Genomic DNA, 26,311 nt, shown 5'->3' with positions numbered 1-26,311 from the left:
AAGCTTGATCAAGAAACAGAAAAATATCACATTCGAATTCCTTTTGTTAAAAAAACACAACAAATAACATAATTGGTGCGCATCCAAGAATTGTTGAATAAAAGTGTAGTTATCAATTTTTCACCCTCAATTCCCTAAACATTGCATTTTTTAAGTGTCTAGCTTTATATCTCAGTACTCTATAATCTTTTCAAATAACGGACAAAGTGATTCTGTCACTCATCACTTTGAAATTCAGTAAAAGAAAACAAATTCTGTGTAATGGAGTCGATGAGTCTGTAAAATAAAGAATTTTGAACAAAGTGAATGAAATTTTAAAGATTTTTATGAGATAAGTGATAATTCTGATTTTGTAGTTTGCTTTATTTTTACTTTCATTCAATTGGCCTCCTTTCTAGCAAGTCTCCAGCTTTTTGGCAGATAAAAGTACCTTCTCGGCGTCTCCCTGAAGATGCGCCATCAGTCGCATAGATTAGAAAGAAGCCTCGTTTCCTTGTGCTGCAGTACAAATGTCTTCCTTCCCCACCCTTCCGCTCCCCCACCCCACCCCGGCCCGGCTCCGGCTACCCAGATCAAAGTCTTTCATTCTTGGTTGTTCTCTGAGAAAATCTGGAGTCCAGACAGGGTTCAGCCCAGAGACGGCGACCCCTTGAGGGCAGACCCGGAGGCAACGCGTGTCCGCGGCCTCCGCAGTCTCGAGAGAGCTGCGCCCCTTCTACATTCACCGGTAGCACGCCTGGGGAGCCAAGAAATCCGTTACCGGGCGGCTGTGTCCCTATGGGCCATTCCAGGACGGAAGAGGACGGAGAAACCGTTGTGTACATCCCCCAGGTCTGTGGGCTGGGCGCGCAGCGGCTCAGGTTACAGACAGGTGAGTCTGGCGGGTGGGCGAGCTGAGGGCGCCAGGAACCCCCTGGGCAGACGCACCTCAGTCGTCCCTGGAGCTGGCACTCATCTGACCACCGCCTGGAGGGGTGCGCAGACCGCAACGGTGGAGGCAATGCTGTGCTTCCTCGGGCGCACAGAAGCAGGGGCCGTGGGAGGGTAGCGAATTCCCCAACGCGGGCTGACTGCTCCTAGAAACTTGGTGTTTTTCGTCTCCCCCTCCCCCCGCCAGGTATAAAGGTAGATAGGAAAATCCGACATCGAAAAATAAATACAAACTCTCCAGCCACCTTCGCAGTTGGGGCAGTTAGGGGATGTAGCCATCTTTATTGGCTTCCTGAAAATGTATTTCCCAGCCTCAGAATTTGGGGAGCACACAGTTAGAGGAGGCTATCATGCAGTGTGCGAGGAAAAGAATTAATTTCCAAGCTGCATTTGCATAATATGCACTTGACTTTTATTTCCATTGTGCTAAAATGTGTGTTGATGGTGCTGTCGGAGTGCAAGGTCTTGGAGTGGAAGCTGCTTTGGTGGAACAAGCCGACTTGTTTTTCTTTCATTGTATGACACGAAATAATGTGTTCTAAAGATGCTGAATTTTTTTAGCTTAGTATTACTGTGTTTGTTTGGGGCGACTATTGTAGTTGATGGGTGCTTAAACCCCCCAAATTCCCCTTTACCAGATCACAGCCCTGGGGCCTCTCCCCACACCCTCTCCCTTCCGCCCGCCAAGATTTCAACAAGCCCCGGGAACGAGCCACAAGGTCCAGAGGAACTGAGCCATTTTCTGGCTTGCTTGTCAGAGACAAAAAACTCTCGGGGGGCGGTGGGGGAGGGCATTCCCAAGAGGCCCCTGCTCTCAGGAGGGATGGGAAACCCACCTGGGATTTACCTGAGACATCGCGCTCGAGGCATTTGCGATGGGGAATGGTACTTGGGGTTGATCTAAAAACGTCCTTCCCTTTTTTTTAAAAAAAGGGGGGGGGGAGAGAACCAGACGTTAAATTCTTTTGCAAACATTCATGCCTAAGGAAGGGCTGGAACAAGCTGCCGCGGCCGCCGGAACCGGTCGGACAGGTAGCGAGCTTGTTGACACCGTTATGTTGCAGGGCGCATGCTCACTCCCAAGTTTCCTGGTGCCTTTTCTATTCCACCTTATGAAACTTTTTCCTCGGTGTGGTCTCACCCACGGTTTAAGGCATTGGTGTCGCCGAGCGTGGAAGCTGGGAGTCGCCCGAAGTGCGCGAGAGAGGCCGGGGCCGCGCTGCGGCGGGGGGCGGAGGGAGAAGCCAGCTGGGCGGGAAGGTGGGCTCTGGCCGCCAGAAGCCGGGGACCCAGCCATCGCCGCCGCCCATAGCGGGGAGCAGCCGGGAAGAGGGGGCCGCAGTTCGGGGAGGGGGCCCCACCATGCCCAAAGTCTTCCTGGTAAAGAGGAGGAGCCCGGGGGTCTCGGTCCGCAACTGGGATGAGCTCCCGGACGAGGAAAGGGCAGACACCTACATCCCAGGTGAGCACGGCGCGGGGGCAGGGCCTGGGCGCGGGGCTCTTGGCGTGAGAACAGAGGTGACCGGGTCCCCGCTGCTCACTGGCTGGGGCTGGACTCCCCAACCCCTGCTTCTCTTCCAGTGGGTAGTAGGGCGTCTTCGAGGTGCGGGAAGACCGAGAGCGAGAGGCTGGGAACCCCAGGGCATCGCGCTCCCCTTTCCCCCTAGTGGGAGTCTCTAATTGCCCGGCCGCTGGACCGTTGGCTGCAACCTGGGCCCCGGAGGCGGAGGAGGGGGGTGGGGTTGAAGGCCAGTAGGGGCTGCCCCCAGTCCACGTCGTCATGGGGTTGCACGAGGATCCGTGTGCCCCTCTGGGGCTGGATGGGTAGCTGCCAGACCCCTCCACCCCCAACCCAGGGAGAGGAAACTTGGTGAGGGGGACTCCCTCAGTTCCTCGTGGGCTCGAGGACTGGGACTGAGGATCGGCCCCCAGAACCCCGAGCTCACTCGGGAGGCCGAGCCGGGGGCTCATTCCCGTACCCCTCGGCGTTGCCCACTTGGCTTGAAGCCCAGGTCCGGGGCAGGGCTGCCGCCGCGGCGGCGGCCCCGCCCGAAGGTCAAACTACCTAGGGCGCCGGGGCCTGACGCCGGCTGAATGTGTGTTCGGTCTCTGCCCCTCCCTCGCAGTGGGCTTGGGCCGTCTGTCCTGCGACCCCCCCGAGGACTGCCGCAGCGACGGAGGCAGCAGCGGCGGCGGGGGCAGCAGCAGCAGCACCGCGGGGGAGTCCGGAGGCACCGAAAGCAACTCTTCCCCTCGCACCCCCGAGTGCGAAATCCTGGCGCCTGGAGACACGGAGGGCCCCGGTGGACACCTGGCAGCAAAGCAGCGCCCCGTCGCCAGGTCGAAAATCAAGGTACGGTGCCGACTCTGCCACCACACCACCTGCACCACACCCTGGCGTCGGACTCTCGGGGCCTGCGCCCTTCCCTGACGCGCCGGCTCACACCGGCACAGGGGCACTCAACGCACCCGCGGTTCCTGCACCTGCCCCTGGGCGGTGGCCAGGGCGCCTCCGCGCGCCCTCCAGCAGATAGGGAGCCAGACGCCTGCGCCGCCAGGCCCCCCAGGCCAGCTTCCCCAGCGGTCATAGTGTGCCTGGTGGCCTGTGAAACTACCTGAAAGGCTCAGGCAACAGTTCCTCCCATTCAGTGTGCAAGGCCCAAGGAATACCCAGGCCTTCGGGGTTCCAGTGGTTGGAAAGGAGGGACCCAGACACCGGAACTCCACCCGCTGAGGCGCAGTGTCTAGCGCTACGTGAATTCTGAATATCATACCCTTTCTTGCGTTTTGGAGACAGTGGTGGCCGTTGGGCACACAGTGGACCTCTCACGATGACAGTGAATCCCAGTGCCAAGTATGGAGTAAGTGCCTGTTAGAAAAGAGGTCTATGCTGGGCACTTTAAATTTGTTCTGTCTCACATTTTCTTGAATTAAAATGATGAATAAACGAGTTCAACTGCGAACTGCCTCAGGCCCGAGCCCAGTGGGTTGGAGAGTTTGTTCCCTTCTGTCTTCACGCTTCGGTCTCCCCCTGTCGCACCCGCCCACCCCCCAGTCTTCTAAAATTGTAGGTGATATCTTATCTGGACGCCCATCTGCGTTTCCTTGATTGCCGGCTCGAAGGTATCCGCTACCCGCTAGGTTAAGGAATCCCGTTCCACGCACAGCCAGATGCAGTCAGGGAGTGGTGTTTTAAGAATCATATAAACCCAGTTCCTTGCCGGGTGGGCCAGAATGGGACCCTCTGCAGGCTCTAGGCCCTCAGTGTAGGTGATAATTCCTGGGCGTTCCGGCAGTCCCACTGCCCGGGATTGCGGGAGGGGCGGGAGGAGGACCAAGAGGAGGAGCCCTAGCGTTTGCTATGGATTGGGAAGCTTCCGCTGCTTTTCCCCGAGAGTGGCCGACTCTCCCCTACGCGTAACTCCTGGCTCCCAGGGCTTGGCTGGGGGTGGGGTAGGGGTGGGTGGGTGGAGCTGGGGAAGACACCTAGTGTTTGCTGTGTTTTAGGAAAGTCTCCGTTACTTTTCCTGGGAGAGACCCTATGCATAGTTCTGATTCCTTGCACCTAGGGCTTGGCTGGAGGTGGGCTGGGGTGCATTTGCTTATGAATTGAGGCTAGAGGCCTGAGCCGGAATCCTTAGGGAAGACATCTTTAGAGGACGTTGCTAGCTAAGGCATGCTACTCAGTGTTAACGGTTCTGCTGAGATTCAAAGTCAGCTAGCCTGAGGCTTTTGTGGACCAGCTGGGGTTAAGTAGGAGGGCTCAGTTTGCCTGAGGCTAGTAGCTCTACCCTCCAGGAAATTCTAGTGTCCTGCTTGCATATTTATCACCAAGATGGAAGGACAATTGCCACGTTGTTCTGGAATGGATTGTAGACAGTTTGTCCTTGGATGCCCAGATTACCCTCTAGAGAAAGTGGTAAAAAATCAGAGAGCTTTCTTTGCTACCCGAGGCAAACAACGCCATTGGATCCCTGACTTAAGGGAATGAATAAATTGATTTTATTTCATTGATTCCTGCCTATGTGTTTTCCCAGGGATGGAGGTGGACCTTAGAGTTTGCCCCTCAACTGTTAACACAATTTACTGAGGAGGACAGTCAGGTTCCCTCTCCCTCTCAGCTTCTACCCACAAATAGGAGACATCTTGGCTTTAAGATGCTTTGAGCCTCCAGAATTATTAATTGTGATATTGTCCATTTTCAATTGACAGGCCAAATTGCTTATGATTTACCATGTTCCGTAACTCTCGATTTCTATGTAAAGCATTGGTTTTCTGACCAGAAGATGTGAAAAGCTTCTCACGGATGAGGCCCATAGATGATGCATTATTTTAATGACTTATTTTCAGCGACTTTGCAGTTGGCCATTAGGTGCAGAGGAAGGGCAAGTATGACCTGCAGAGAGAAGCAACATCCCGTCTAACAGTATGGAGTGCCTGCTGTCTACCAGGCAGTTGGGAGATAAAAATGCTCCCACCCTGGTGTTCCAGAATCTTTGGACAGTAATTGTTAAGCCTCTAGGCTCTGGCTTGGTCACTTCTCAGCTGTGTAACCTTGAGCAAATTGCTAATCCCTCTGGGCCTCAGTTTCCTTGTCTTTAAAAAGGGAGCAATAATGATAGTTATAGAGTTGTGAGGATAAATGAGTTAAGAGTGGAAGGTGTAGGCATCCAGGAACTCTAGCTAGAATGATTTGGTTTGGTGGGGAGACTCAAATATTTCTTATTAACTCTATGATGGGAATGTGAATGCTAATGCAGAAGAACAAGCAAAGATGTGATAAATTCTGAGTGGAGTAAGGTTTTTTAAGTGTGGATTTGAGGCCTCTGGAGATGGGGAGAAGCAGGCTTTAGGGTGGTGCATGCTCAGCCCAAAACTTGAGTAAGGAAAGGACCCTGCTATGGTGGCTGCAGAATGGGAAACTGCTGGGATCAGAGAACGCTGAAGAAGCTCAAAATGTAACTAGTACAGGGTGGGATGGTAAAGAAGCTAAAGCTAAGAAGTGTGGAAGTTCCCTTGGGGTGGGGGAGGGCCTCTGAAAGGTTTTTTGAGGAGGAAAACTTCAGTTAGGTGTATCTTATCAGCTGTGGCCAGGGATTTGTGACCTGTTCTGATCCTCAGTTTTCTGTTGTGTAAAATGGAGAAATAATAGAATTAGCCTCTCAGAAATGTTTCATAAATTAAATGAGATAATGGGTGCAAAAAATGTTTAACATTTGTTAAACATTGTCAAAATTGTTTCTTTACTACTGAGGATTCTGTAATTTATAAAACATATTGCAGTGGGGAGATGATGTACCTTTGGGAAAATGTTCACGCCAGAGTTTTAGGTCACTTTAAGTCCCTTTTATGCTGGTCTCACTTGCAGGTCTCCAGCTGTGGGGTAGAGACACCCCCCTCCAACTTCAATCACCACTGTCCTTACAGGGCTAATCAGAAACAAAGTAACTCTGAAGTTAAATCATTAAGTTGACTGATGTTATTTATTCTTGGCTCAGGGTGGCTGGTGGGTCCCAGGTGTAAGTGTGGACCAGGAAGTGAATGTCTTCTTACCCCATCCCATTCTTTTCTCTCTTCTTTTGGTTTTTCCCAAGCATTCTTCAAAAGAATTGAGTTTAGAATTCCTTCAAAAGTATTCTTGGCCTTTTACCTGGCTCCGTAGGCTGAGTTTTCCAGTAGTGATGGATGTGTGAATGTGGAGTAGTCTTTTTCTTGCTCCATGATTTTTTATTATGATTTTCAAAGGCAGAGTACCTGTTACCTGGCTCCAACAACAAGGAACCCATGGCCAGTCCTGCCCATCTATCTCCCATCTGCCCCCTGGTACTATTTTGATATGAATTTCAGCCATCATAATATTTTAGAATGTGTCTCTAATAGATAAAGACCAAAATACATTATTCTATTTATATTAACAATGCTGTTCTCATTACTAATTGTCTCATAAATACATACTTTTTGTTTCACTTTACTGAATCAGGTCCACATAATGTCCACACATTGTAATTGATTGATATATCTTTTAAGTATTTTAATTTATATCTATTTTCTCCCTCTCTTTCTTAGTTAATTGCTGAAGAGATGGCTAATTTGTTTTTGCACAGTTTCCAGCAATCTGGATTTTGCAGAATGCATCACTGTGGTGTCTAACACTTTTTACTCCCCTAGATTTTCTTTAAATGGTAGTTGTATCTGCAGCTGCACCATCCAAAATGGTAGCCATAGTCACATGTAACTACTTTAATTTAAGTTAAATTAAACTAAAAATTAAATTCCTTAGTCACATGACCTATATTTCAAGTGCTCAGTAGCCATATGTGATTAGTGTCTGCTGTATTATACAATGCAGACTAGAACATTTCTGTCATCACAGAAAGTTCTGTTGGACAACTAGATGCTTGATCAGGTTAATTTTAGCTAAAATCTGTCCCAGTGGGAGGTGTCTATTTGCATTAGGAGGTACCTAATGTTTGGTTGTCTCTGTGATGGTAGCAACCATTGATACTCAAGGTCTAAATATTTTAGGTTATTAAGGTTTGCAGAATAGTATAATACGTTAATTCTTCCCCTTATTTATTAGCTGAAATTCTTCTATAGGGAGATACTTCCCTTTATCTACTATTTTGTTTCCAAGTGAAACAGTTCATTTGGGAAAGGTAAAATAAGATTCCCTTTACTTACCAGTTTTCTGGAGAATCAGTTGCATCACCAGAATTTTCTAGTGGTGGCCAATTGGTTTATTTTTAAATATTGTTGTGAATCATGGATTTAAGTATTTTATAAAAACCCATCCATTTGCTATTTGGAAGGGAACATAAACACTATCCCTAATTGTCTTCCATTTCCCAAGACAGAACTGGACGCCCCTCTTCCTGCCTCCATTGTAACACACTGATCATCTCCTTAACTATGCATCTGGCTGACCTGACTCCTCTTGATCTCAAAACACCAAAGGCAGGGAGAAAGCCCTACTGGGCTTGTATCTTCAGCACCTGGTACAGCAGTGCCTGACTCATAGGGGGACATAAGTCAACACAGAATAGAAGGACAGGCAGGGAAGAAGGAGTCAACAGTTCATAGCTGTAAGTGATGACATTTGGAGGAAAGTAGGAAGCAAAAAGAAAAGGGAGATCTGGGGGAAATGCTTAAAATGGATCTCAAAAAAAAGTTTCATTTAAAGGCAAGAAAAGGAATAGGAGAACAATATGTGTTAACTGCATCAGTTTTTAATGTGAATATAGGTGAAGTGGGTTTTTATTGTTAGAAGGGACTGTGTGGGTTTAGTTACAGAAAACAGAATCCACTGTAGCTAGCTTAAGCATAGAATGGTTAATTATAGGGCACTAGATGGACTGAAGAAAGTCCAGGCTGAGTTGCACTGCAGAAATGTGTAACCTAGGGAGCTGCAACTTCTGCCTCTATGGCTGCTTGCTCATGCAGCATGACGCTTCTGCTAATGCAGAGTGTAAAACAATTGCCACATGCCTGCCCCTATTCATGTAACCCAGATCCGAATTTAAATCTTCTGATAATTCATATAATTGGTGGAATCCAAATACTACTGGGCTACATCTAGGAGTCTGGGAAATGTACTTTCTACCGTAGTGGCCTCTGCAGTACGGGAAGACTCAGCAGAGAAGTAGGAATAGAGGCTGAGTGAATATCCATAGGATTCACCTCAGGGACCTTTAAAGCTTATGTGGCCCAGTCCCCTTATTTTGAATGGGAGAAAAGTAAATACTAGGAAGGTTTTGCTGAATTCCTCACATTTGTTAGTGGCAAAGCCCAAACTAAGGATTCTTATTCTTTTAACGTTATTGTATTGCATTGTGGGAGGTATCTTTAACACTTTAGCCATTAGCATTGACAGTCTGAGATAAAGGAATTTGAAGCTGTTTCTCACTATATGAGGCCAACAACAGGGTTCTTCCCTTCCTCTCCCCTGCAGTTTAACTGTAGGCACAAGTTTGGCAGACAAACTGCATTCAAAATCTCAGTGCGAACGCCTGTAAGTCATATGGCCATGGACAGTTTACAGCTCTTGGAGCCTCAGTTTTTTCTGTATTACAAGGATATATTCCCGTCATCTCTGCATTTGAGAAGGTTCTCTGTTGCCATATAGCGAGGTGGTAAAACCTAAGAAAATGGTAAATGGAACCAGAAAGGGAATTTTTACTGCAAAGGAATTGGGGAAATATGTTTTGAGCACTCCAGCATAAAATGTGTCAGTGGAAATCTTGTCCATTTGACCATTGGAAGGTAGCCTGGAGTCACAGTATCCTCTTATAGAAAATAGGACTGTTAATATTAACAAATTTGTTTGGTGGAAGCATCAAGAGAAAATAAAGGCTTTCTTAGTTTTACTTTAGAAGTTTGACAGGTAAGTGACCTTAGCCAGCTTTGAAGTTGGTCACAGGGCCAGGCAAAGAAGTCCCTGTCTCCCCAAACGCTCCTGTAGATTTCAGCAGCACTGATACAATGATCGGTTTGTTTCTGCTGCAGAAACCTGTGCTTTAAAAAACTAGAGGGGAACTTTGTGTGAAAGCTGAGATACTGTAGAAAACAGGACAGCAAGCAAGATAGTGCCACTGTGGGGTTGGAGAATTGCTTGCTCTGTCTTCATTTTTCTTGCCCTAAGTTAATCTCCATACTCTTGTCATCTCTCACCCTCCATGGTAGCTTTCTCACTTCATTCATAAGCCTTTGCAAAGTGTTAATTTCTGTTAAGGGTGAGACTATTAAGCTTTTCAGAAGGTAGCATGTGTAAATACCACTCCTGGCAGGTCTGGAGCAGTACCCTGTAATTAAACACATGAATAATTTCCATATTAAAACACATGAATATTGATACCAAATGGGATAATGTCTGTTTGTAGCTCCATGTCCGCTTGGGTCAGATTTTAGTGCCAAAGGAGAAGGGAGAGAATGTCAAGTTTTGGAGCTTTTTGGACCTCAGCTTCAGATGAAGAACTGGGGATTTGTGGTTCACGTTGAAGGTTAATCTCCTTTTTCTTTCATCAGAGAGAGACAAATTCAAAAGCCAAATGGATGAACAAAGGGTTTCTGACTAATTGACTTTTAGTTAGGATCACAGAATTTTGGAGGTGGGCTAACTGTAAGAGTTAGGACTTATCCAGCAGCACTTCTTTTTAAGTAGCTTTTTAAATTTAATTCCTTAATAACCCCAAGAGGCAAATCACTATTGTCTACATTTTACCGGTGATGAGATTAAAGTTTAGAAAGGTTAAATAACTTGCCTGTATCCCACAGTCTGTAAGAGGCAGAACCAGATTTGAATTTAGGAAATTGGAAAACAGACTCTACTCTTAGCTTCTTATTCTACTGAAGAGGTCATCTAATTCCATTTTGTTATTTTTACATGTGGGAAATTATGGCCTGGGAATATTACATGACATCACACAACTAACCAGGTCTAGGTTTTCATTTGATCCTCAGCATTTCTGTCTCAACATTCCACTCTCATTTTTTAATTACAATGACTAAGGTATAACTTGCAGAGTACAGTAACAAGGTACAATCAGTTAACCCTATTTTGAAACTTTAAGAGGTATAGTGTTAGCTATAAACCTGTGTAAACATGGTAAAGATGGCCTAGTGAGCAGACATGTGCCCTGGAGGGATTGCTGGTCCTTTGGCTCACAGGATGTTACTCCAGACATCAGGTGTGTCTTCCGTGTTATGTAGCCCATGTTGGGTTAGAACATTCAGAAATGTGGCAGGTCTGGGGTTGTGGAGAGGATGTGATGAATCTCTTACTATTCCACTTAACTTATTGCTGCTTCACAAATAACCCCAAATTTAGTCCCTTAAAATAATATATCGTTATGTCTTCTAGTTTTGCGGAATGACTCATCTCTGCTGGATGGGTCTTCCTTAGGGCTTCTCTTGCTGTTGCAGTCAAATGACAGTGGGAGCTGAACTCTTCTGAGGGCTTTGACTGGGCTGGACATCCAAGAGAGCTCACTCACATGGCTGACAATTGAAGCTCCTTTCTTTTTTCCAGCTGCTTTGATTAAATGGTTCTATTAAAAAAATAAGTTTCTATTGATAGACATATAGGTAATTTCCAGGCTTTCACTATCATAGACCACATTTCAAGGCAAGTAGCATGTCTCACTCTGTGGGATAAATATCACACGTAGGAATTTATTCTACACAGGTCCATTCCTTCTTTTCTGAGAAGTGAACTAGTCTGTCAGAATCTGGCTTCATCAGCCATAATCTCTTACCATTTAATTAGCCTTAAATCTTGTTTCAACAAGGCTCTCTTAAAGCTTCAAATATAATTTAATGTGTGGTGACTAGATTGGCCATAGATGTGTGTAGGTGACAAGTAGCACTTCACGAATCAGAGGATGTACTTTGGGTGAATTCCCTAAATGAGCCACTTTGTGCTCAGTTTTCCATGCTGTGTAATGAGGGTGTATATAAAGGTGGAGAAATGGAAAAATTGCCTTTGCTGAGGCATATTCCAAGAACTTCTATTTTGGCTCCAAGTAAAGTAGAGGAAAGCTCTCCCTGGGGAATGGGGTGCTCTCATTCTCCATCCCCTCTCCTCACTGTCATTTTCTCCCCATGTTAAAAAGTTTTCTGTATCTTTGTCAGAAGATCCACTGGCCCTGGACTTGATTAAATTGTCACTAATTGCCCATCCTTCTGCCCTTCAAGAGTTTACTCTTTTCAAACAAAATAACACCAGTTATTTGATATTTTTCATCCTGCACTATATTAGAAGGTATCTATATTACATGCTAAGCATTTTAAAAATAGGAATTTACCAAAAGGATTAAAGTAAACAAGAAGTCAGTTTTGAACTGTAGTTGGTGAGTCCTCAGGCACATTCTAGAGGACTTTCAGGAGATGATTATAGCTTTCTACATGTTTTTAATCAGACTTACCAGGGTCACTTGTCTATATTCTATTAGCCATTCACTCCCTCTCAAATGACTTTTACCCTGTATAGCCTAGGTCTTGAGAAGCTCAAAAACTCCATTTGCCAAGACTAGGGCCATCGTTAGTCTTTTCACATCTCTTCAAGGGAGGCCGAACCAGAGTGAGGATTGCCCAAACAAGGAGGAGACCATGACCTGTCCGGGTGATGGGAATACAAAAGCCTGAGCACAGCTGGGTCTCCCTGAGGCTGAGTGCCAGGTCCTATCCCTCTGGGAAACACATGGCAGCGGTAGGGTGTGAGGCAGTTGGGAGCTTAGGACAGCCACCTTTCTGAGTCATCATACTCAACCCCCGTACCTGTCTTCCTTCCACTGTCCCCCCCACACCTTCCCCCACTCCCTTTGAATAGAGTCAAGCTTACCTCCGCCCAAAAAAGAGCCCTAAGGAAGACCCTACCCTTCTCCGCTACCATAGGTCTCTTCATTAACTGCTTTCCTGGGGCTCAGGCTAGCCATGTGAAAACACATACAGTCCCCCTATTTCCTGCAACCCTCTCCTGGAATATTCTTTGTTATTCCTCCTCTCTTTCTCCTCATTTTTGCCTGGCTGAGGAGCTCACTTCCTCTAGAGGTACCTCTCCTCTTGCCCCATGTCAGGGGTAGGTGCCCCTTCAAGGTCCACATGGCACCTAGGCTTCCCAGATGTCAATGTCCTGTTGACTGGTCTGCTCTCCCATTAGACTGGCAGTTTCTTGGGGACAAGTCATCCTGGTGAGTGTACTCCCTACAGCTCTGAGCACAGGGACTGTTACACAGGCACTAGGCAGTTGTCTGAGACAAATTAAACTCTGAGCAGATAAGGAAGAACTGTTACAGAGGAGGTTAACTGGAAATTTTAATTCTGGAATTTTGTGCATCCTTCAGGTCTCTTTGTATCTCTGTATCTTGCCACCTGTGAACCCACTCTCCATCAACACTTTCTGAATGTGCACTGACCTGAGTCTGGGCTTGAGGGACAGCAATGCGCACAAACACTTGCTCACTTGGGGAACTTAGTTGAAGATAACTGATAAACTCTGAGGAAACATTTGTGGGTAATAAAACCCTCTGGAATAAGGTGGAATGAAGTACTGAACTGCATGAGGGCCAGTGTTCCAGCCTCATGTCTGAAGAGTGGAGCTGGTTAGAAATGCAATATGTAGGCCCCACCAGATCTTCTGAATCAGAACCTGAATTTTAGTAAGGCCCTCAGGGGATTCATGTACACTCTGGGTTTGAGAGGCACTGGTCTTGTGGGTCAGAGAACAATGCAGGCAGGGGCTGCAGTAGTTACAGAAGTTGTGTCAGGAAGGGAAAGGATGAACTGGGTCTCAGCAGAGGGCAACACCCAGAGTGGATGAAAGGAGAAAGGTATTTGAGGCTAGGAAGATTTCAAGCCAAGAAAGGTCTGATTCTTCATGCTAATAATGTCAGTTTGAAAATACATTTTTAGGCTCTTTTATGAGTAGAATTTTGGCAGAGCAGTTGGATCATTCTTCTAAAGGATCTTATTTGGTAACTAGGAAAACTTTTTTTTTTTAATCAATCGGTTGCCTCCCACACACCCCCAACTGGGGACCAGTCATGACTGGCAATCCGGTCATGTGCCATGACCTGGAATCAAACCGGCAACCCCTGGTCTTCAGGCTGGTGCTCAATCCACTGAGCCACACCGGCCAGGGCAGAAACCTTTGATGAATATATTATATCTGGTGTTTTTTACCACATAATTATAGATTCAGTTTCCTTCTTAGAGATGGCAAACATGGCTGAGAGAACACTGGAGTGAGAGCCCAGAGCCTGCAATTTGGTTGTGGTTTTGCTGGTAATGAAGCTGTGAGATCCCCACCAAGTTACTTCCCAAAATGATCTCTTTTTTGTTCATGATTTTGTGCATCAGCAATTGAGGCATGGCTGAGCTAGTCAACTTTATTCCAGGGGGCATTGTTTGAGGTCACTCACTCAGCTGGTGGCAGCCATGGCTGGGCAGGAAGGTCCAGTGAGGCTTTATTCATACCTGGCACCTCTGTGCTCCTCCATGAGTCCTTTTTCTCCACATGGTTGCTTGGGCTTCCTCATAGCTTGGTGGTCTTAGAGTTGTAGCAAGGTACATGGCTTTCTAGAGGGAAACCATGTACAAGCTGCATGGTCTCTTAATACCTGGAACTGACACATTATTTCGGCATCCCTGTTGGTCCACAGAGAGAGGTAATAGTACCCATCTCTTGAAGGATGTAGCAGGATGCAGGCTCAGGAGAGGAAGGAATTGATTGTGGCTTCCTTTGGGGACTTCTACCACAGGTTTCATGTCATCAGGACCTAGACTCTTCCTTTCTTTCTGCTCTTCCATCCTCAGCACTGGCTTTCCTTTTGTGGTCCAAGAAAGGAGTAAAGAGAGAGAAGGCAACATCCTCTCCCCTTAGAGAATACATTTCATCAACCAGGTAGTCATAGAGCCATGCCTTCCTGGGAAATGAAGATGTTTAGCTAGGGGCAGAGTGTCCTGCTAGAAATCCAAAGTCTGTTCTAAGGAAGAAAGGGAGGATGAATGAATGTTGGGAGGAGCTGCCAGTTGTTCCATCTTCCCTCAAAGCCAAAACCTGCTTGGAATTTTTAGGAGCAGAAGGCCCCAGCCAGGCCAAGCCTACAGACTTAGGGAGGTGGATTCCCAGAGTAAGCTCCTGGGATATGCTCCCCTGCACTGTGGTCCTCACAGCCTCTCTCTCTGTCCCAGTTCACCACAGGCACATGCAGCGACTCCGCAGTTCACAGCTGTGACCTGTGTGGCAAGGGCTTCCGCCTACAGCGTATGCTCAATCGTCACCTTAAGTGCCACAACCAGGTGAAGAGGCACCTGTGCACCTTCTGCGGCAAGGGCTTCAATGACACCTTCGACCTAAAGAGGCACGTCCGCACACATACAGGTGAGGAAGGGCTGTGTGCTTAATTTTAGTTTTGTTTTTCTGACCAATAGTTCCTCCTGTTTTTTCCCCACCAAAAAACCATGTTGACAGCATGAAACAATGTTGTATTTCTGGAAAGACCACAGGATGGGGCATTTGGGCCAGCCCAGCTGGGTTTACCTCCTGGCTGTGCCACCTTCCAGCTGTGTCACCTTGGGCCAAGCAAGCCACCTCTCTTAGCCTGTTTTTGTTCCTGTAACATGGGGATAATGATACAAGTTTTAGCATAGCTTAAGATAAGTCACTGGCTGAAGCCCTGGCTGGCGTAGCTCAGTGGATTGAGTGCAGGCCTTCGAACCAGACGATCGCAGTTCGATTCCCCGTTGGGGCACATTCCTGGGTTGCAGGCCAGTTCCCAGCAAGGGATGCACCAGAAGCAACCATACACTGATATTTCTCTCCTTCTCTCCTTTCCTTCCCTTCTAAAGATTAAATAAATTAAAAAAATAATAAGTCACTGGCTGGAGATGTTCTGATAATTGTGATGCGTGATACAATGCTGTGAAATATCATAGTCTGACCCCCTCAGTCCTGCCTGACTTCAGGAATGTAGTTCCTGTGGTCCTGCTTTGTGCTTTTATGCACCTCTCTTGGGAAGTAAGCCTGTCTCCAAATAGCATCATGTTCCTGTGAGAAGAGAGAGAAAGAAAGAAAGAAAGAAAGAGAGAAAGAGAGAAAGAGAGAGAGAGAGAGAGGGAGAGAGGGAGGGAGGGAGGGAGGGAGGGAGGGAGGGAGGAAGGAAGGAAGGAAGGAAGGAAGGAAGGAAGGAAGGAAGGAAGGAAGGAAGGAAGGAAGGAAGGAAAGAGCACACTGACTTAGAGCTGTCTGAGCCTCCTGCTTGAGCCTGCTGTCTTCCTCCCCTTAGGCCTTTCTCAGTTTCCCTTCTCATGAAGTGTGAATGTGGGACCTTTCCAGCTCATTACACAGAATCCTGGGGGTGTTCGTGGGGCTCTCTCCATGCTCTTCTGATTGATGACAGTCTCATTTATTTTATCTTAGAAACACCTGGCCTCCAAGCTTCTCCTTGAGATTCATGGTCAACACCTTTGCCAGAGTGATCCTTTGAGCAAAATTCTGAGGATGCCACTTTCTTGCTAAAAAAAGTCTCCAGCTCTAGGCAAGAAGAAATCCAAACTCCTAGTCTTGATGGGCTTCATGTAAAGCCCCTCAGTATCTAGGTCCCGTCTTTCAATCCCCATTCTGTTGCAGCCCAGCCCAATTCCATCCCATCCTATTCCATTTCATATCATTTAAGGCTATCCCACCCTAACCCATTCAGCTTCCTTCTGGTTGCTACCCACTCTGTCTACATCCTCATAGAATTTACTGTATGTAGTGCCCCTGATCCCTGAAGCCTTTTCAGGGGTTAGGGTTTCCCCTGGCATTTTAATGGGAAAATGTCCATGGCTCCCTCTAGATGCCCACAGGGCCTTTCTCAGATCCTCTAATTCAAGTTTCTTTCATGGCCCTTATGCTTCTTTGTTTTTAGAGTACTGGCCATATGTTGCCTCCCTGGACTGGGGAGAGTATCCTCCACCTTAGAGGGTGGGCTGGCATACTAAAAGGTTTCCTTTTCTTTTTATTCCTTTTTAAAAACTTTTCTGAAGGGAATTTTCTATTTAAATGTAACATGCATCCAGAAAAGTGTACAAATTATAAGTGCATAATTCAACAAATGTAGGAATTTTCACAAAGTGAACACACCCATATAACTAGCACTCAGGCCAAAAAAGGGAGTATTTCCAGACCCTGGAAATTACTGCCCCCTCCCTTGTGCTCCCTTCAAACCACTATCTCCTTCCTTCTAAGAGGCACCTAGATCATGACTTCTAACAAGCTAAATTGCTGTCACCTGGTTTTGAACCTGATAGAATGTGAGTCTGGGTATAAGGCTTCCTTTTTGGCCCCTAGCACCAGTGAATCAGTAGAAGGTTTACCTCTATGTGGCCAGGCTTGTGCCTTAGCTTGGGACGAAGAGAATGCTTAGGGAGTGTCAGGGAGGGGGAGGGGCCTCTGGGAGCGAGGGGGAAGTAGATGGTCCTGTAGGTGAGGGCAGGTCCCAAGGCTCTCAATGGATCCATCAAGTGAATGCAAATCTAGGCTCATAGAGAACTGACCCAAGGGCTGGCGAGAATTGGGGACCACTCATGCAGTCATTTGTCATTGGTTGTCCTGGAGAGTTCACAGTCTTTTATCTCTGTCTGAGGATGTCCTTGAGGGCATGCCCTATTTCTTCTCCTGGGAGGTTCTAGAGTCACTTCCCCCATTAAGATCCTTTAAGATAGGGTCACTTCCCCCATTAAGATCCTTTAAGGTCCTTTAAGATAAAGTGAAGAGGGCTCAGGGAACATTGCTGGCTGTTGGTAAGGTACCAGCATTTGGAGTAAACAACTGATGGAGCTGCCTCATCAATGCCTGAGTTAATTCTCCATTGATAAAGAATTAACCAGGAAATATTAGAAACTAATTGCCTCTCAAGGAAGAGTTTGCAAGTTGAGTCACAGCTATAGTCGTTAAGAACTCTAGATCTGAGTTAGCTATGTAAGCAGTTTATTTGGGAGATGGTCCCAGGAGGCACAGTGAGGAGAATACAGCCTGTAAGTGTAAGTTAATGAGCAGGTTACCACTGTGGGCAACTGGTGCTCAATCCCACTGGAGTTCCTCTGAAAAACTATGTAGAATGCATTACAGAATTGCTCCAGGAGTGGGAAAGCTAGAGTATTGATCTGTTGACTCTTATCCTTCCTTCCTTGGAGGGTCATTTTGGGACCCTCGAGTCATAGGCAGTCCTCAACCTCCAGGCCCTTGCAGGCTTTATGTTCCCCTGAGAACATCCTCAAGCAGGAGATTCTGGAAGCCACTGGCCTTAAATGAGCTGCCTGAGATAACCTGGCTGGAAGCTCAGAGGATTTGGATGGAGGGTTGGGCGGGCTGAGGGGATTTGGGTGAGTGTCTTCCCAGGAAAAAGGGTTAGCAAGTAAAGGAAATGGCTCGGCAGAGAATGAAGACCCTACAAAGGGTTACTCAGCTTCCTGACAAGGCAGCAAGCCGCAATTGGTCAGTTTCCTTCATACCAGGCCCTCAACATTTATCCTCTTATCCAAAACAACCCTAAGGAGTTGGTGCTATTGTTACACTCACTTCACAGATGAGGAGAACAAGCTCAGGTAGCTCAACAGCCAGAGGTGGTGGAGCTGAGAACCAGCCTGGCAGGTTCTGAAGTTCATGTTCTTTTATCTTCTATATTCCCTTCTCTACCCCTTTGCCTCCCAATGTCTTCCTTAGCTTCATCCCTAAGACTGGGGCCTCGCCAGCCTTCCCCATTTCAGTTTCTAGAAGCTTGCTTGCTCTGCCAGAAGGTGAGATAAAAGAGGAAATTCAGACCTGGCACAAACTACACACTCTAGCCTGGGGTTCTGCAGGTTGCAGAGGAGCCTGAGCATGTGTATTCATTCAGTGGTGTCTAGATGTCCTCTGCCCACAGAGTGAGCAAGAAAGGGGATGGCTTGGGCCCTGGCTGGTGTGGATCAGTGTATTGAGCACTGGCCTGTGAAACAAATGGTCGCAGGTTTGATTCCCAATCAGGGCACATGCCTGGGGTGTGGGCCAGGTCCCTGGTAAGGGATGTGAGAGAAACAGCCATACATTGATGTTCCTCTCCCTTTCTTTCTCCCTTCTCTAAAAATAAATTAATAAAGTCTTTTAAAAAAGAAAGGGGATGCATGCCCCTCACCCGACTCCTGGTTCCTCCACCTCCTGCTACTAAAAGATGATACTTCTCGTGACTTATAGGAGGGGCTGAAATCATTGAAGTTGGTGAATAAAAATGCCTTCCATATGATGCTTTCCCAAAGGGCTTCACATAGTTTATCTCATACTCTCAAACCAAATCGGAAAACCTGTAGCCACACTGGCTAGGGCAGCAGCTATTGGCCATGTGTGGTTGCTGAGCTGCCACAACATGGCTGGTTCTATTGAGACATGCTGTAACTACAAAACAGACACTAGGGTTTGAAGACATAATGTAAAATATCATAATTTTAATGTTAATTTCATTTTGAAATGGTAATACTTGAATATATTGGGTTAGACAAAATCTATCATTAAACTTAATTTCACTTTTTTTTTTTACTTATTTTAATGAGGCTACTAGATATTTTTTTAATTAAATTTTATTTAGTTACTTTTCAAGTACATTTTTTTTTATCTATTTCTCCCATCCCACCCCACCCCCCCGCCTGGTCTCCCCCCTCCCTCCCATTCCCCCCCCCCACAGTCCTCATCTCTGTGTCTTTCATACTTGTTCCTCAAAATCCCTCCCCCTTTTTCCCCTTAAGTTCCCTTCTCTCTCCCCTCTGGTCGCTGCCCACTTGTTCTCTATTTCAGTATCTTTGTTTTTATTCTGTTTGCTTGTTTGTTTTATTCTTTAGCTTCCTGTCAAAGGTGAGATCATATGGTATTTGTCCTTCAATGCCTGGCCTATTTCACTCAGCATAATGCTTTCCAGTTCCATCCATGTTGTTGCAAAAGGTAGTAGCTCCTTCTTTCTCTCTGCTGCATAGAATTCCATTGTGTATATGTACCATAGGTTTTGGATCCATTCATTTACTGATGGGCACCTAGGTTGCTTCCAGCTCTTGGATATTGTAAATTGTGCTGCTATGAACATTGTGGTGCATAGGTTCTTTGAAATTGGTGTTTTAGGATTCTTGGGGTATAATCCTAGCAGTGGAATTGCTGGGTCAAAAGGCAGGTCAATTTTTATTTTTCTGAGAAAATTCCATACTGTTTTCCATAATGGTTGTACCAGTCTGCAATCCCACCAACAGTGAACTAAGGTCCCCTTTTCCCCACACCCTCTCCAACATTTGTTGTTTGTTGCTTTGTCTATTATAGCCATCCTGACTGGTGTAAAGTGGTATCTCATTGTGGTTTTAATTTGCATCTCTCTGATAGCTAACGATATTGAGCATCTCTTCATGTGTCTCTGGATCTTCTTTATGTCCTCTTTAGAGAAGTGTCTGTTCAAGTCCTTTTCCCATTTTTTAATTGGGTTCGGTGTCTTCCTAGAGTGGAGTCGTGTAAGTTCTTTGTATATTTTGGAGATTAAACCTTTGTCTGAGGTATCATTAGCAAATATGTTTTCCTATACAGTTGGTTGTCTTTTTAATTTAATACTGTTTTCTTTAGCCATGCAGAAGCTTTTTATTTTGATGAGATCCCATTTGTTTATGCTTTCCTTTATCTTCCTTGCTCTAGGGGACATATCCGTAAAAATGTTGCTGTGTGGAATATCTGAGATTTTCTTGCCAATGTTCTCCTCTAGGACTTTAATGGTGTCACGGCTTATATTTAAGTCTTTTATCCACCTTGAATTTATTTTGGTGTATGGTGTAAGTCGGTGCTCAAGTTTCATTTTTTTGCACGTAGCTGTCCAGTTCTCCCAACACCATTTGCTGAAGAGGCTATCTTTACTCCATTTTATGTTACTGCCCCCTTTGTTGAATATTAATTGACTGTAGAGGGTTGGGTTGATTTCTGGGCTCTCCGTTCTGTTCCATTGGTCTATGTGCCTGTTTTTATGCCAGTACCAGGCTGTTTTGATTACAGTGGCTTTGTAATAGAATTTGATATCAGGTATTGTGATCCCTCCTACTTTGTTCTTCTTTCTCAAAAGAGCAGCTGCTATTCGGGCTCATTTATGATTCCATATAAATTTTTGAAGTGTTTGTTCTATGTCTGTGAAATACGCCATTGGTACTTTAATAGCTATTGCATTGAATCTGTATATTGCTTTGGGTAGTATGGACATTTTGATGATGTTAATTCTTCCAATCCATGAACACGGTATATGTTTCCATTTGTTTGTGTCTTCCCTGATTTCTTTCTTCAGTGCTGTGTAGTTTTCTGCATACAGGTCTTTTACCTCTTTGGTTAGGTTTATTCCCAGATATTTTATTTTTCTTTTTGCTATATCAAATGGGATTTTTTCCTTGATTTCTCCTTCTGCTGATTCATTGTTGGTATACAAAAATGCCTTTGATTTCTGGATATTGACTTTGTATCCTGCTGTTTTGCCAAATTCATTAATTAGTTTGAGCAGTTTTTGGGTAGAGTCTTTAGGATTTTCCATGTACACTATTATGTCATCTGCAAACAGTGACAGTTTTGTTTCCTCTTTTCCTATTTGGATGCCTTTTATTTCCTTTTCCTGCCTGATCGCTGTGGCCAAAACTTCTAATACTATATTGAATAGAAGTGGTGAAAGTGGATATCCTTGTCTTGTTCCTGATCTTAGTGGAAAAGCTTTTAGTTTTTGCCCATTGAGTATGATATTGGCTGTAGGTCTCTCATAAATGGCCTTTATTATATTGAGGAATGTTCCCTCTATTCCCACTTTGCTGAGTGTTTTTATCATAAATGGGTGTTGTACCTTATCGAAAGCTTTTTCCGCGTCTATTGATATGATCATGTGGTTTTTGTCTTTGCTTTTGTTTATGTGATGAATTACATTTACTGATTTGCAAATGTTGAACCATCATTTTGAACCTTGCATCCCTGGGATGAATCCCACTTGGCCATGGTGTATAATCTTTTGGATATATTGTTGGATGCTATTTGCCAATATTTTGTTGAGGATTTTAGCGTCTATGTTCATCAGCGATATTGGCCTGAAGTTTTCTTTCTTTGTTGTATCTCTATCTGGTTTTGGAATTAGCATGATGCTGGCTTCATAAAAGGAGTTTGGGAGTTTTCCATCCTTTTAGATTTTTTGGAATAGTCTGTGAAGAATGGGGGTTAGCTCTTCCTTAAATGCTTTGTAGAATTCTCCTGTGAATCCATCTGGTCCGCGGCTTTTATGTAATGGGAGTTTTTTGATTACTGCTTCAATTTCTTTTGCTCTACTAGATATTTTTAAATTACAAAGTGGCTTGCATTCTGATTTCTACTGGACAGCACTAAGATCATTGAAATCTACAGATAACCATTTTTTAAAATCTTAATCATAATTTTGACTCTTAAATTGATAAAAAAAAATAGAACTATGAAAATATCTTCAACCTGTTTTCCCTGCCCTGGTTTATTTTCTGATGGAGATGTGTCTTCAAGTAATAATGAACCAGAAAGAGGACCCGTGGGTTTACTGCAGATTAGCTGGGGGATGCTGCTGTGCCTGGAGCTAGAGGAACAGGCCTGGCCTTCTGGTGTGAGACACCTGCCCTGCCATCTCTTGAGCTCTATACAAAAAAGATAATCTGTAAAATGAGCAAAAGTTTGGGATTTCCAGACTTTTTTTTTAGTTTATTGAACAATCTCCCTGTTTCCAAATGATGTCACCAGAATTCTGTGTCAGTCTTGCTTTTGGATGCGACACAAATGTTGGATTTTGCTTATGACTATTAAGTGAATGCTGTATTTAGACCAGAAGCAAAGATATAGACACTGTTAACACAAACACAATAGACAGTTGAGCAAAGGGTATGTTTGCTCATAGTCTGATTAGCCAGGCTGCAACTGATTCAAAGACTTCTCTGGGATCCCAGGACCCTTCTGAGATTGTAGCTACAATATTGATGAGGTAGGTGAAGATAGTGGGACCATCCAAGAATCAGGATTAATTCCTCGCCTCCTCACCCCCATCTCCTCCTGTGCCCTGTAACTACTAAGGGGACAGGGCATCTAAGGAAAGACTCAAAACACATGGGAACATCTTGGAAAAGATCCAGGGAAACCAGAGCCTGAAAATGTCTTACCTTAATATTCAAGCAGATGAAAGAAAAGATTAAGACATCTTTTCTGGATATGACTTCTCCAAGAGAAGAGTAAACCAGAGGAGTGTGTATCAGATGGGGCCAAATGATATCTGATTCAAGATTGGAAGAGAGAAACTAGAGCAGAAAAAACTCCATAACAGTTTGTGAAAATATTTCAGAAAACGAATGGCTATTTTCAATCCAAATTGTCTTAGGTTGGGTTCATTAGAAGCAGATTCTCATAAAATGACTTTTGAGGGAGAGCAGTCAGAAGAAACATGTAAGGGAGGAAGGAACTGGGCAGGGCGGAGGGTGGAGCAGGACTGTGCCCTCCAGCACCAGCCTTATCCCGCTGCGATTCCCAGGTGTGGACAGCACCACAGCCTTTTCCTATCTATCCGCAATCAATCTATAAACACTTCTACGTCATGTCAGTTAGGCACTGGCTGAGGGCTGCCTCTTCCCTGGGCAGGCAGGTCAATTACTCAGTGCCCATTCCTTGGAGAAGGGGGCAACCAGGCACTGTTAGGTCGCTAAACACGACAGTTGGGGGATGAGATGCTGGCTTGCATTAAGGGTCTGGAGTGGGGACCAACAGCATCTGGTACACACATAATAAAGGGACTTGCCCTATTTAAGGTGACAGTATCACTGAGGCCAACATGGGAAATCATGACTGTTGGTCAAAGTGGATGAGGGGGCAAGTGAGAGATGAGCTTTAAAGAAACCAGTGTATATTCAATTCACAGCTGATGAAAACCATCATGAGCCTGTTTTTAGAGAATATTCTTTTGGATTTAAGTGTTTAGGTTGAATCAGCTGGGATGCATTCTAAGAGTAGCCATCTGTTGAAGGAATGGTTTGCTTTTGGTGGAGGGAGATCTGGGTTTGAGTAAAAAATAATGCTACTAACAATTGCTTGTGCCAGGCTCTGCACTCTGTCTATGCCCTCATACTCAAAATGCATGTTGTGCATGCACCAGCAGCACCTGGGAGCATGTTAGAACCACAGAATCACATTTATTGAGGGCCACATGTCAAGTATGGTCTGGACGTTGTTTGCTAGTATGACCAGATGTGCCAGGCTCATGAGAGAAGTCCAGGTTTATTGAAAGTATTTAATTTTTCTCCTTTGTATAATGACTTCAGCCAATGTAAAAGCTATAGGGAAGAAAGTGTAAGCCACTATAAAGAGTTGAAAAGGCACACATATCTGTAGGACCCCCAGCACAGTTTTCTGGGGTCAGGGTGCTCAGGGATATATGCCATGTTGATTATAACTTTACAACTGTGACAGTATTCGAGGACTTGGTTCAAGGTTCCTACCATTCCTGGAGAGGCTTCTGAGTTCCACAGAGAGAAGGTGAGGATATTCTCATTCTGAGGTCAGGGAAATAGAGACGCGGCAATGGCCAAAGTGGAATATTTGCCCCATCCACTAGGATGACTTCTGTTTTATCTTCCATCAGCCACCTTGAGAGGGACCGAAGGCAAACGAAACTCATTTTGATTGAAGAAGAGGAAACAATAGTGTCTTTGTTTTGGGGACTAAAGAGAAGGGTTGACTGGATTGAGGAAAATGCAGATTGGGAAAAGTTTGAAGCAGGAGAGATGAAGGAAAAAGAATAAGTATTCTCTACCTCTAGCCAGTTGAATGTTTGTCTTGTGGGATTGCCTCCTTCACTCATCAAACCATCCCTCCTCTGTTTTATTTTGACTTACTTTTTAGCTTAAAAAGTAACATGAAGGGAAAAATGGCAGGAAAAAAAAAAGTAAGCCTCCCTCCTCATGCCTTTGTTCCACTCCTGAAAGTGAAACACTATTAATTTTTTTAAAGAAATTTTCTATCCTGGCTGGTGTAGCTCAATGGATTGAGCACGGGCCTGTGAAGCAAAGGGTCTCTCTGGTTCAATTCCCAGTCAGGACACATGCCTGGGTTGCAGGCCAGGTCCCCAGTAGAGGACACATGAGAGGCAACTGCACATTGATATTTCTCTCCCACTCTTTCTTCTTCCCTTCCCCTCTCTCTAAAAATAAATAAACTTTTTAAAAAAGAAATTTTATAGAAATTTTAAGTACACATTGCTTTTTTAATGCACTGTATATCTTGGATATTGTTTCACATCTGCACAGGTAGACACACCTTACTTTTTTTAATTGTCAGAACATTTCTTAAACATGAGATTATGACATAATTTCAAATATGTAGGCACCACCATTTTCCCTTTTCCCAATTGATGACACTTATTTCCAGTTTCAGCATTTTTCATTTTATTTGTTTTTAAAATTCCAGACAGTACTACCACAAATATCTTTGTATAACCTTTGCCTACCTGTGTAGTCTCTTTGTAGCTAATGTTCCTGAAGTGGGCCAAAGGGTATGACAGTATGATTTTTTTATGGGTATTGGCACATTACCTTCCAAAGAGGGCACCCTAAATATCCACTCCCACAAGGAGGCCTGTAAAAAGTTTCTCACTGACGTTCATGTTTGGATAAAGTGGACCATTTAAATAATGGACCACTTAGCTATAGCAAGGAAGACAAGCAGAAGGCACCAATAATGAAGAATTTTTTTCAATTATTTAATGCTTGATTTCGGTAGCAGAAATAGCAGATTTAAAAAGGAGAAACCTTTTCTGATAACCCAACACACAATATTTTTTGGACTGGGTAATACAGGCCTATAACACACATTCAAGAGAAGATAATGAATGAAGTCCCTTCCCTCCTCTCTCCACTTAATGACCACCATTTAAAAATTATCCCGTCCCCCACCCCATTTTTTTATTGTGAAATAAGTAATAAATTACAAAGTGCATACAAATATAAAAATATATACATAGGTACAATTTAAGGACAAATACTAACTGCTCGTCTTCCCATCAGCCAGTTTATGAATGAAGTGTATCTGTGTTATTTTGAGCTGGACTGTAAGCTGTTGTAGCTGTGTCCTGTTGAGCAGTAGTATGTACCATCCCTTTGCATGTGATGTCTCGGTTAATCCTCAGAGCATCCTTACAAAGGGGTATGAATGTTATCCCCATTTTACATGTAAGAAAACTGGAGCTTATGGAGGTTTTCCAACAATTTGACCATGGACTGACTCAGTTAATGAGGAGCAGTTGTGTGGTGCCTGGGTTTTTAGTGGCCTTGAACTCTCTTGCTCTCTAGGTGTCAGTAGGTTAATTGTGCCAGGAGCAGGGGTGGTGTTTTTTTTTTTTTTAATATTTTATTTATTTATCTTTAGAGGGGAAGGGAAGGAGAGAGGGAGAGAAACATCAATGTATGGTTGCCTTTCGTGTGTCCCCTGCTGGGAACTGGCCTGCAGGGAACTGGTCTGCAACCCAGGCATGTGCCCTGACTGGGAAGGGGTGGTGTTTTTTAATACCCTAGTGGCTCCAGACATAGACAAGATTGGCCTTTGCTCAAAAGCACTAAGGCGGGTGAGGCCACAATGTCGGGGAGGCCTTGGCATCCGTTCCCCTTGATCAGGGCAGCTGTCTGGCCACCTTTACCTTCCACCAGTGAATTTGTGGAGGATGGCGGCTTCAGGAGGCAGAGGCTTGTTCCCAACTCCAGAAAGGTCACCAAAGGGCTGCTGCATGGCAGTGTCTGCCTACACCAATGGGTGAGGTTTGAATACGGTACTCACAGAGAAGGGAGGGAAAGCAGGTTTATAAAAGTCAGAATTGCTATAACTAGAGTTTTC

General features: G+C 45.0%; 1 protein-coding gene across 2 annotated transcripts in view; it reads left to right on the top strand.

The window, feature by feature from the left end:
- The first annotated feature begins 639 nt into the window (after nucleotides 1-639).
- OVOL2 (ovo like zinc finger 2) overlaps nucleotides 640-26,311 on the top strand; it is a 31,806-nt gene continuing 6,134 nt past the window's right edge. The window contains exons 1-3 of one of the 2 annotated variants that reach the window (XM_037131050.2): nucleotides 640-871; nucleotides 3,057-3,283; nucleotides 14,617-14,806. In XM_037131050.2, coding sequence (XP_036986945.2) covers nucleotides 778-871; nucleotides 3,057-3,283; nucleotides 14,617-14,806 — 511 coding nt within the window. In that variant the 5' untranslated portion in view covers nucleotides 640-777. Of the gene's footprint in view, nucleotides 872-2,006; nucleotides 2,393-3,056; nucleotides 3,284-14,616; nucleotides 14,807-26,311 lie in introns of those variants that run through there. The other variant, XM_037131049.2, reaches the window with a different exon arrangement.

This window comes from Artibeus jamaicensis, unplaced genomic scaffold (assembly GCF_021234435.1).
Source record: "Artibeus jamaicensis isolate MK-2021 breed Jamaican fruit bat unplaced genomic scaffold, CSHL_Jam_final contig_65, whole genome shotgun sequence".
Taxonomy (NCBI): domain Eukaryota; kingdom Metazoa; phylum Chordata; class Mammalia; order Chiroptera; family Phyllostomidae; genus Artibeus; species Artibeus jamaicensis.
This window is presented reverse-complemented; position numbering and strand designations above follow the sequence as displayed.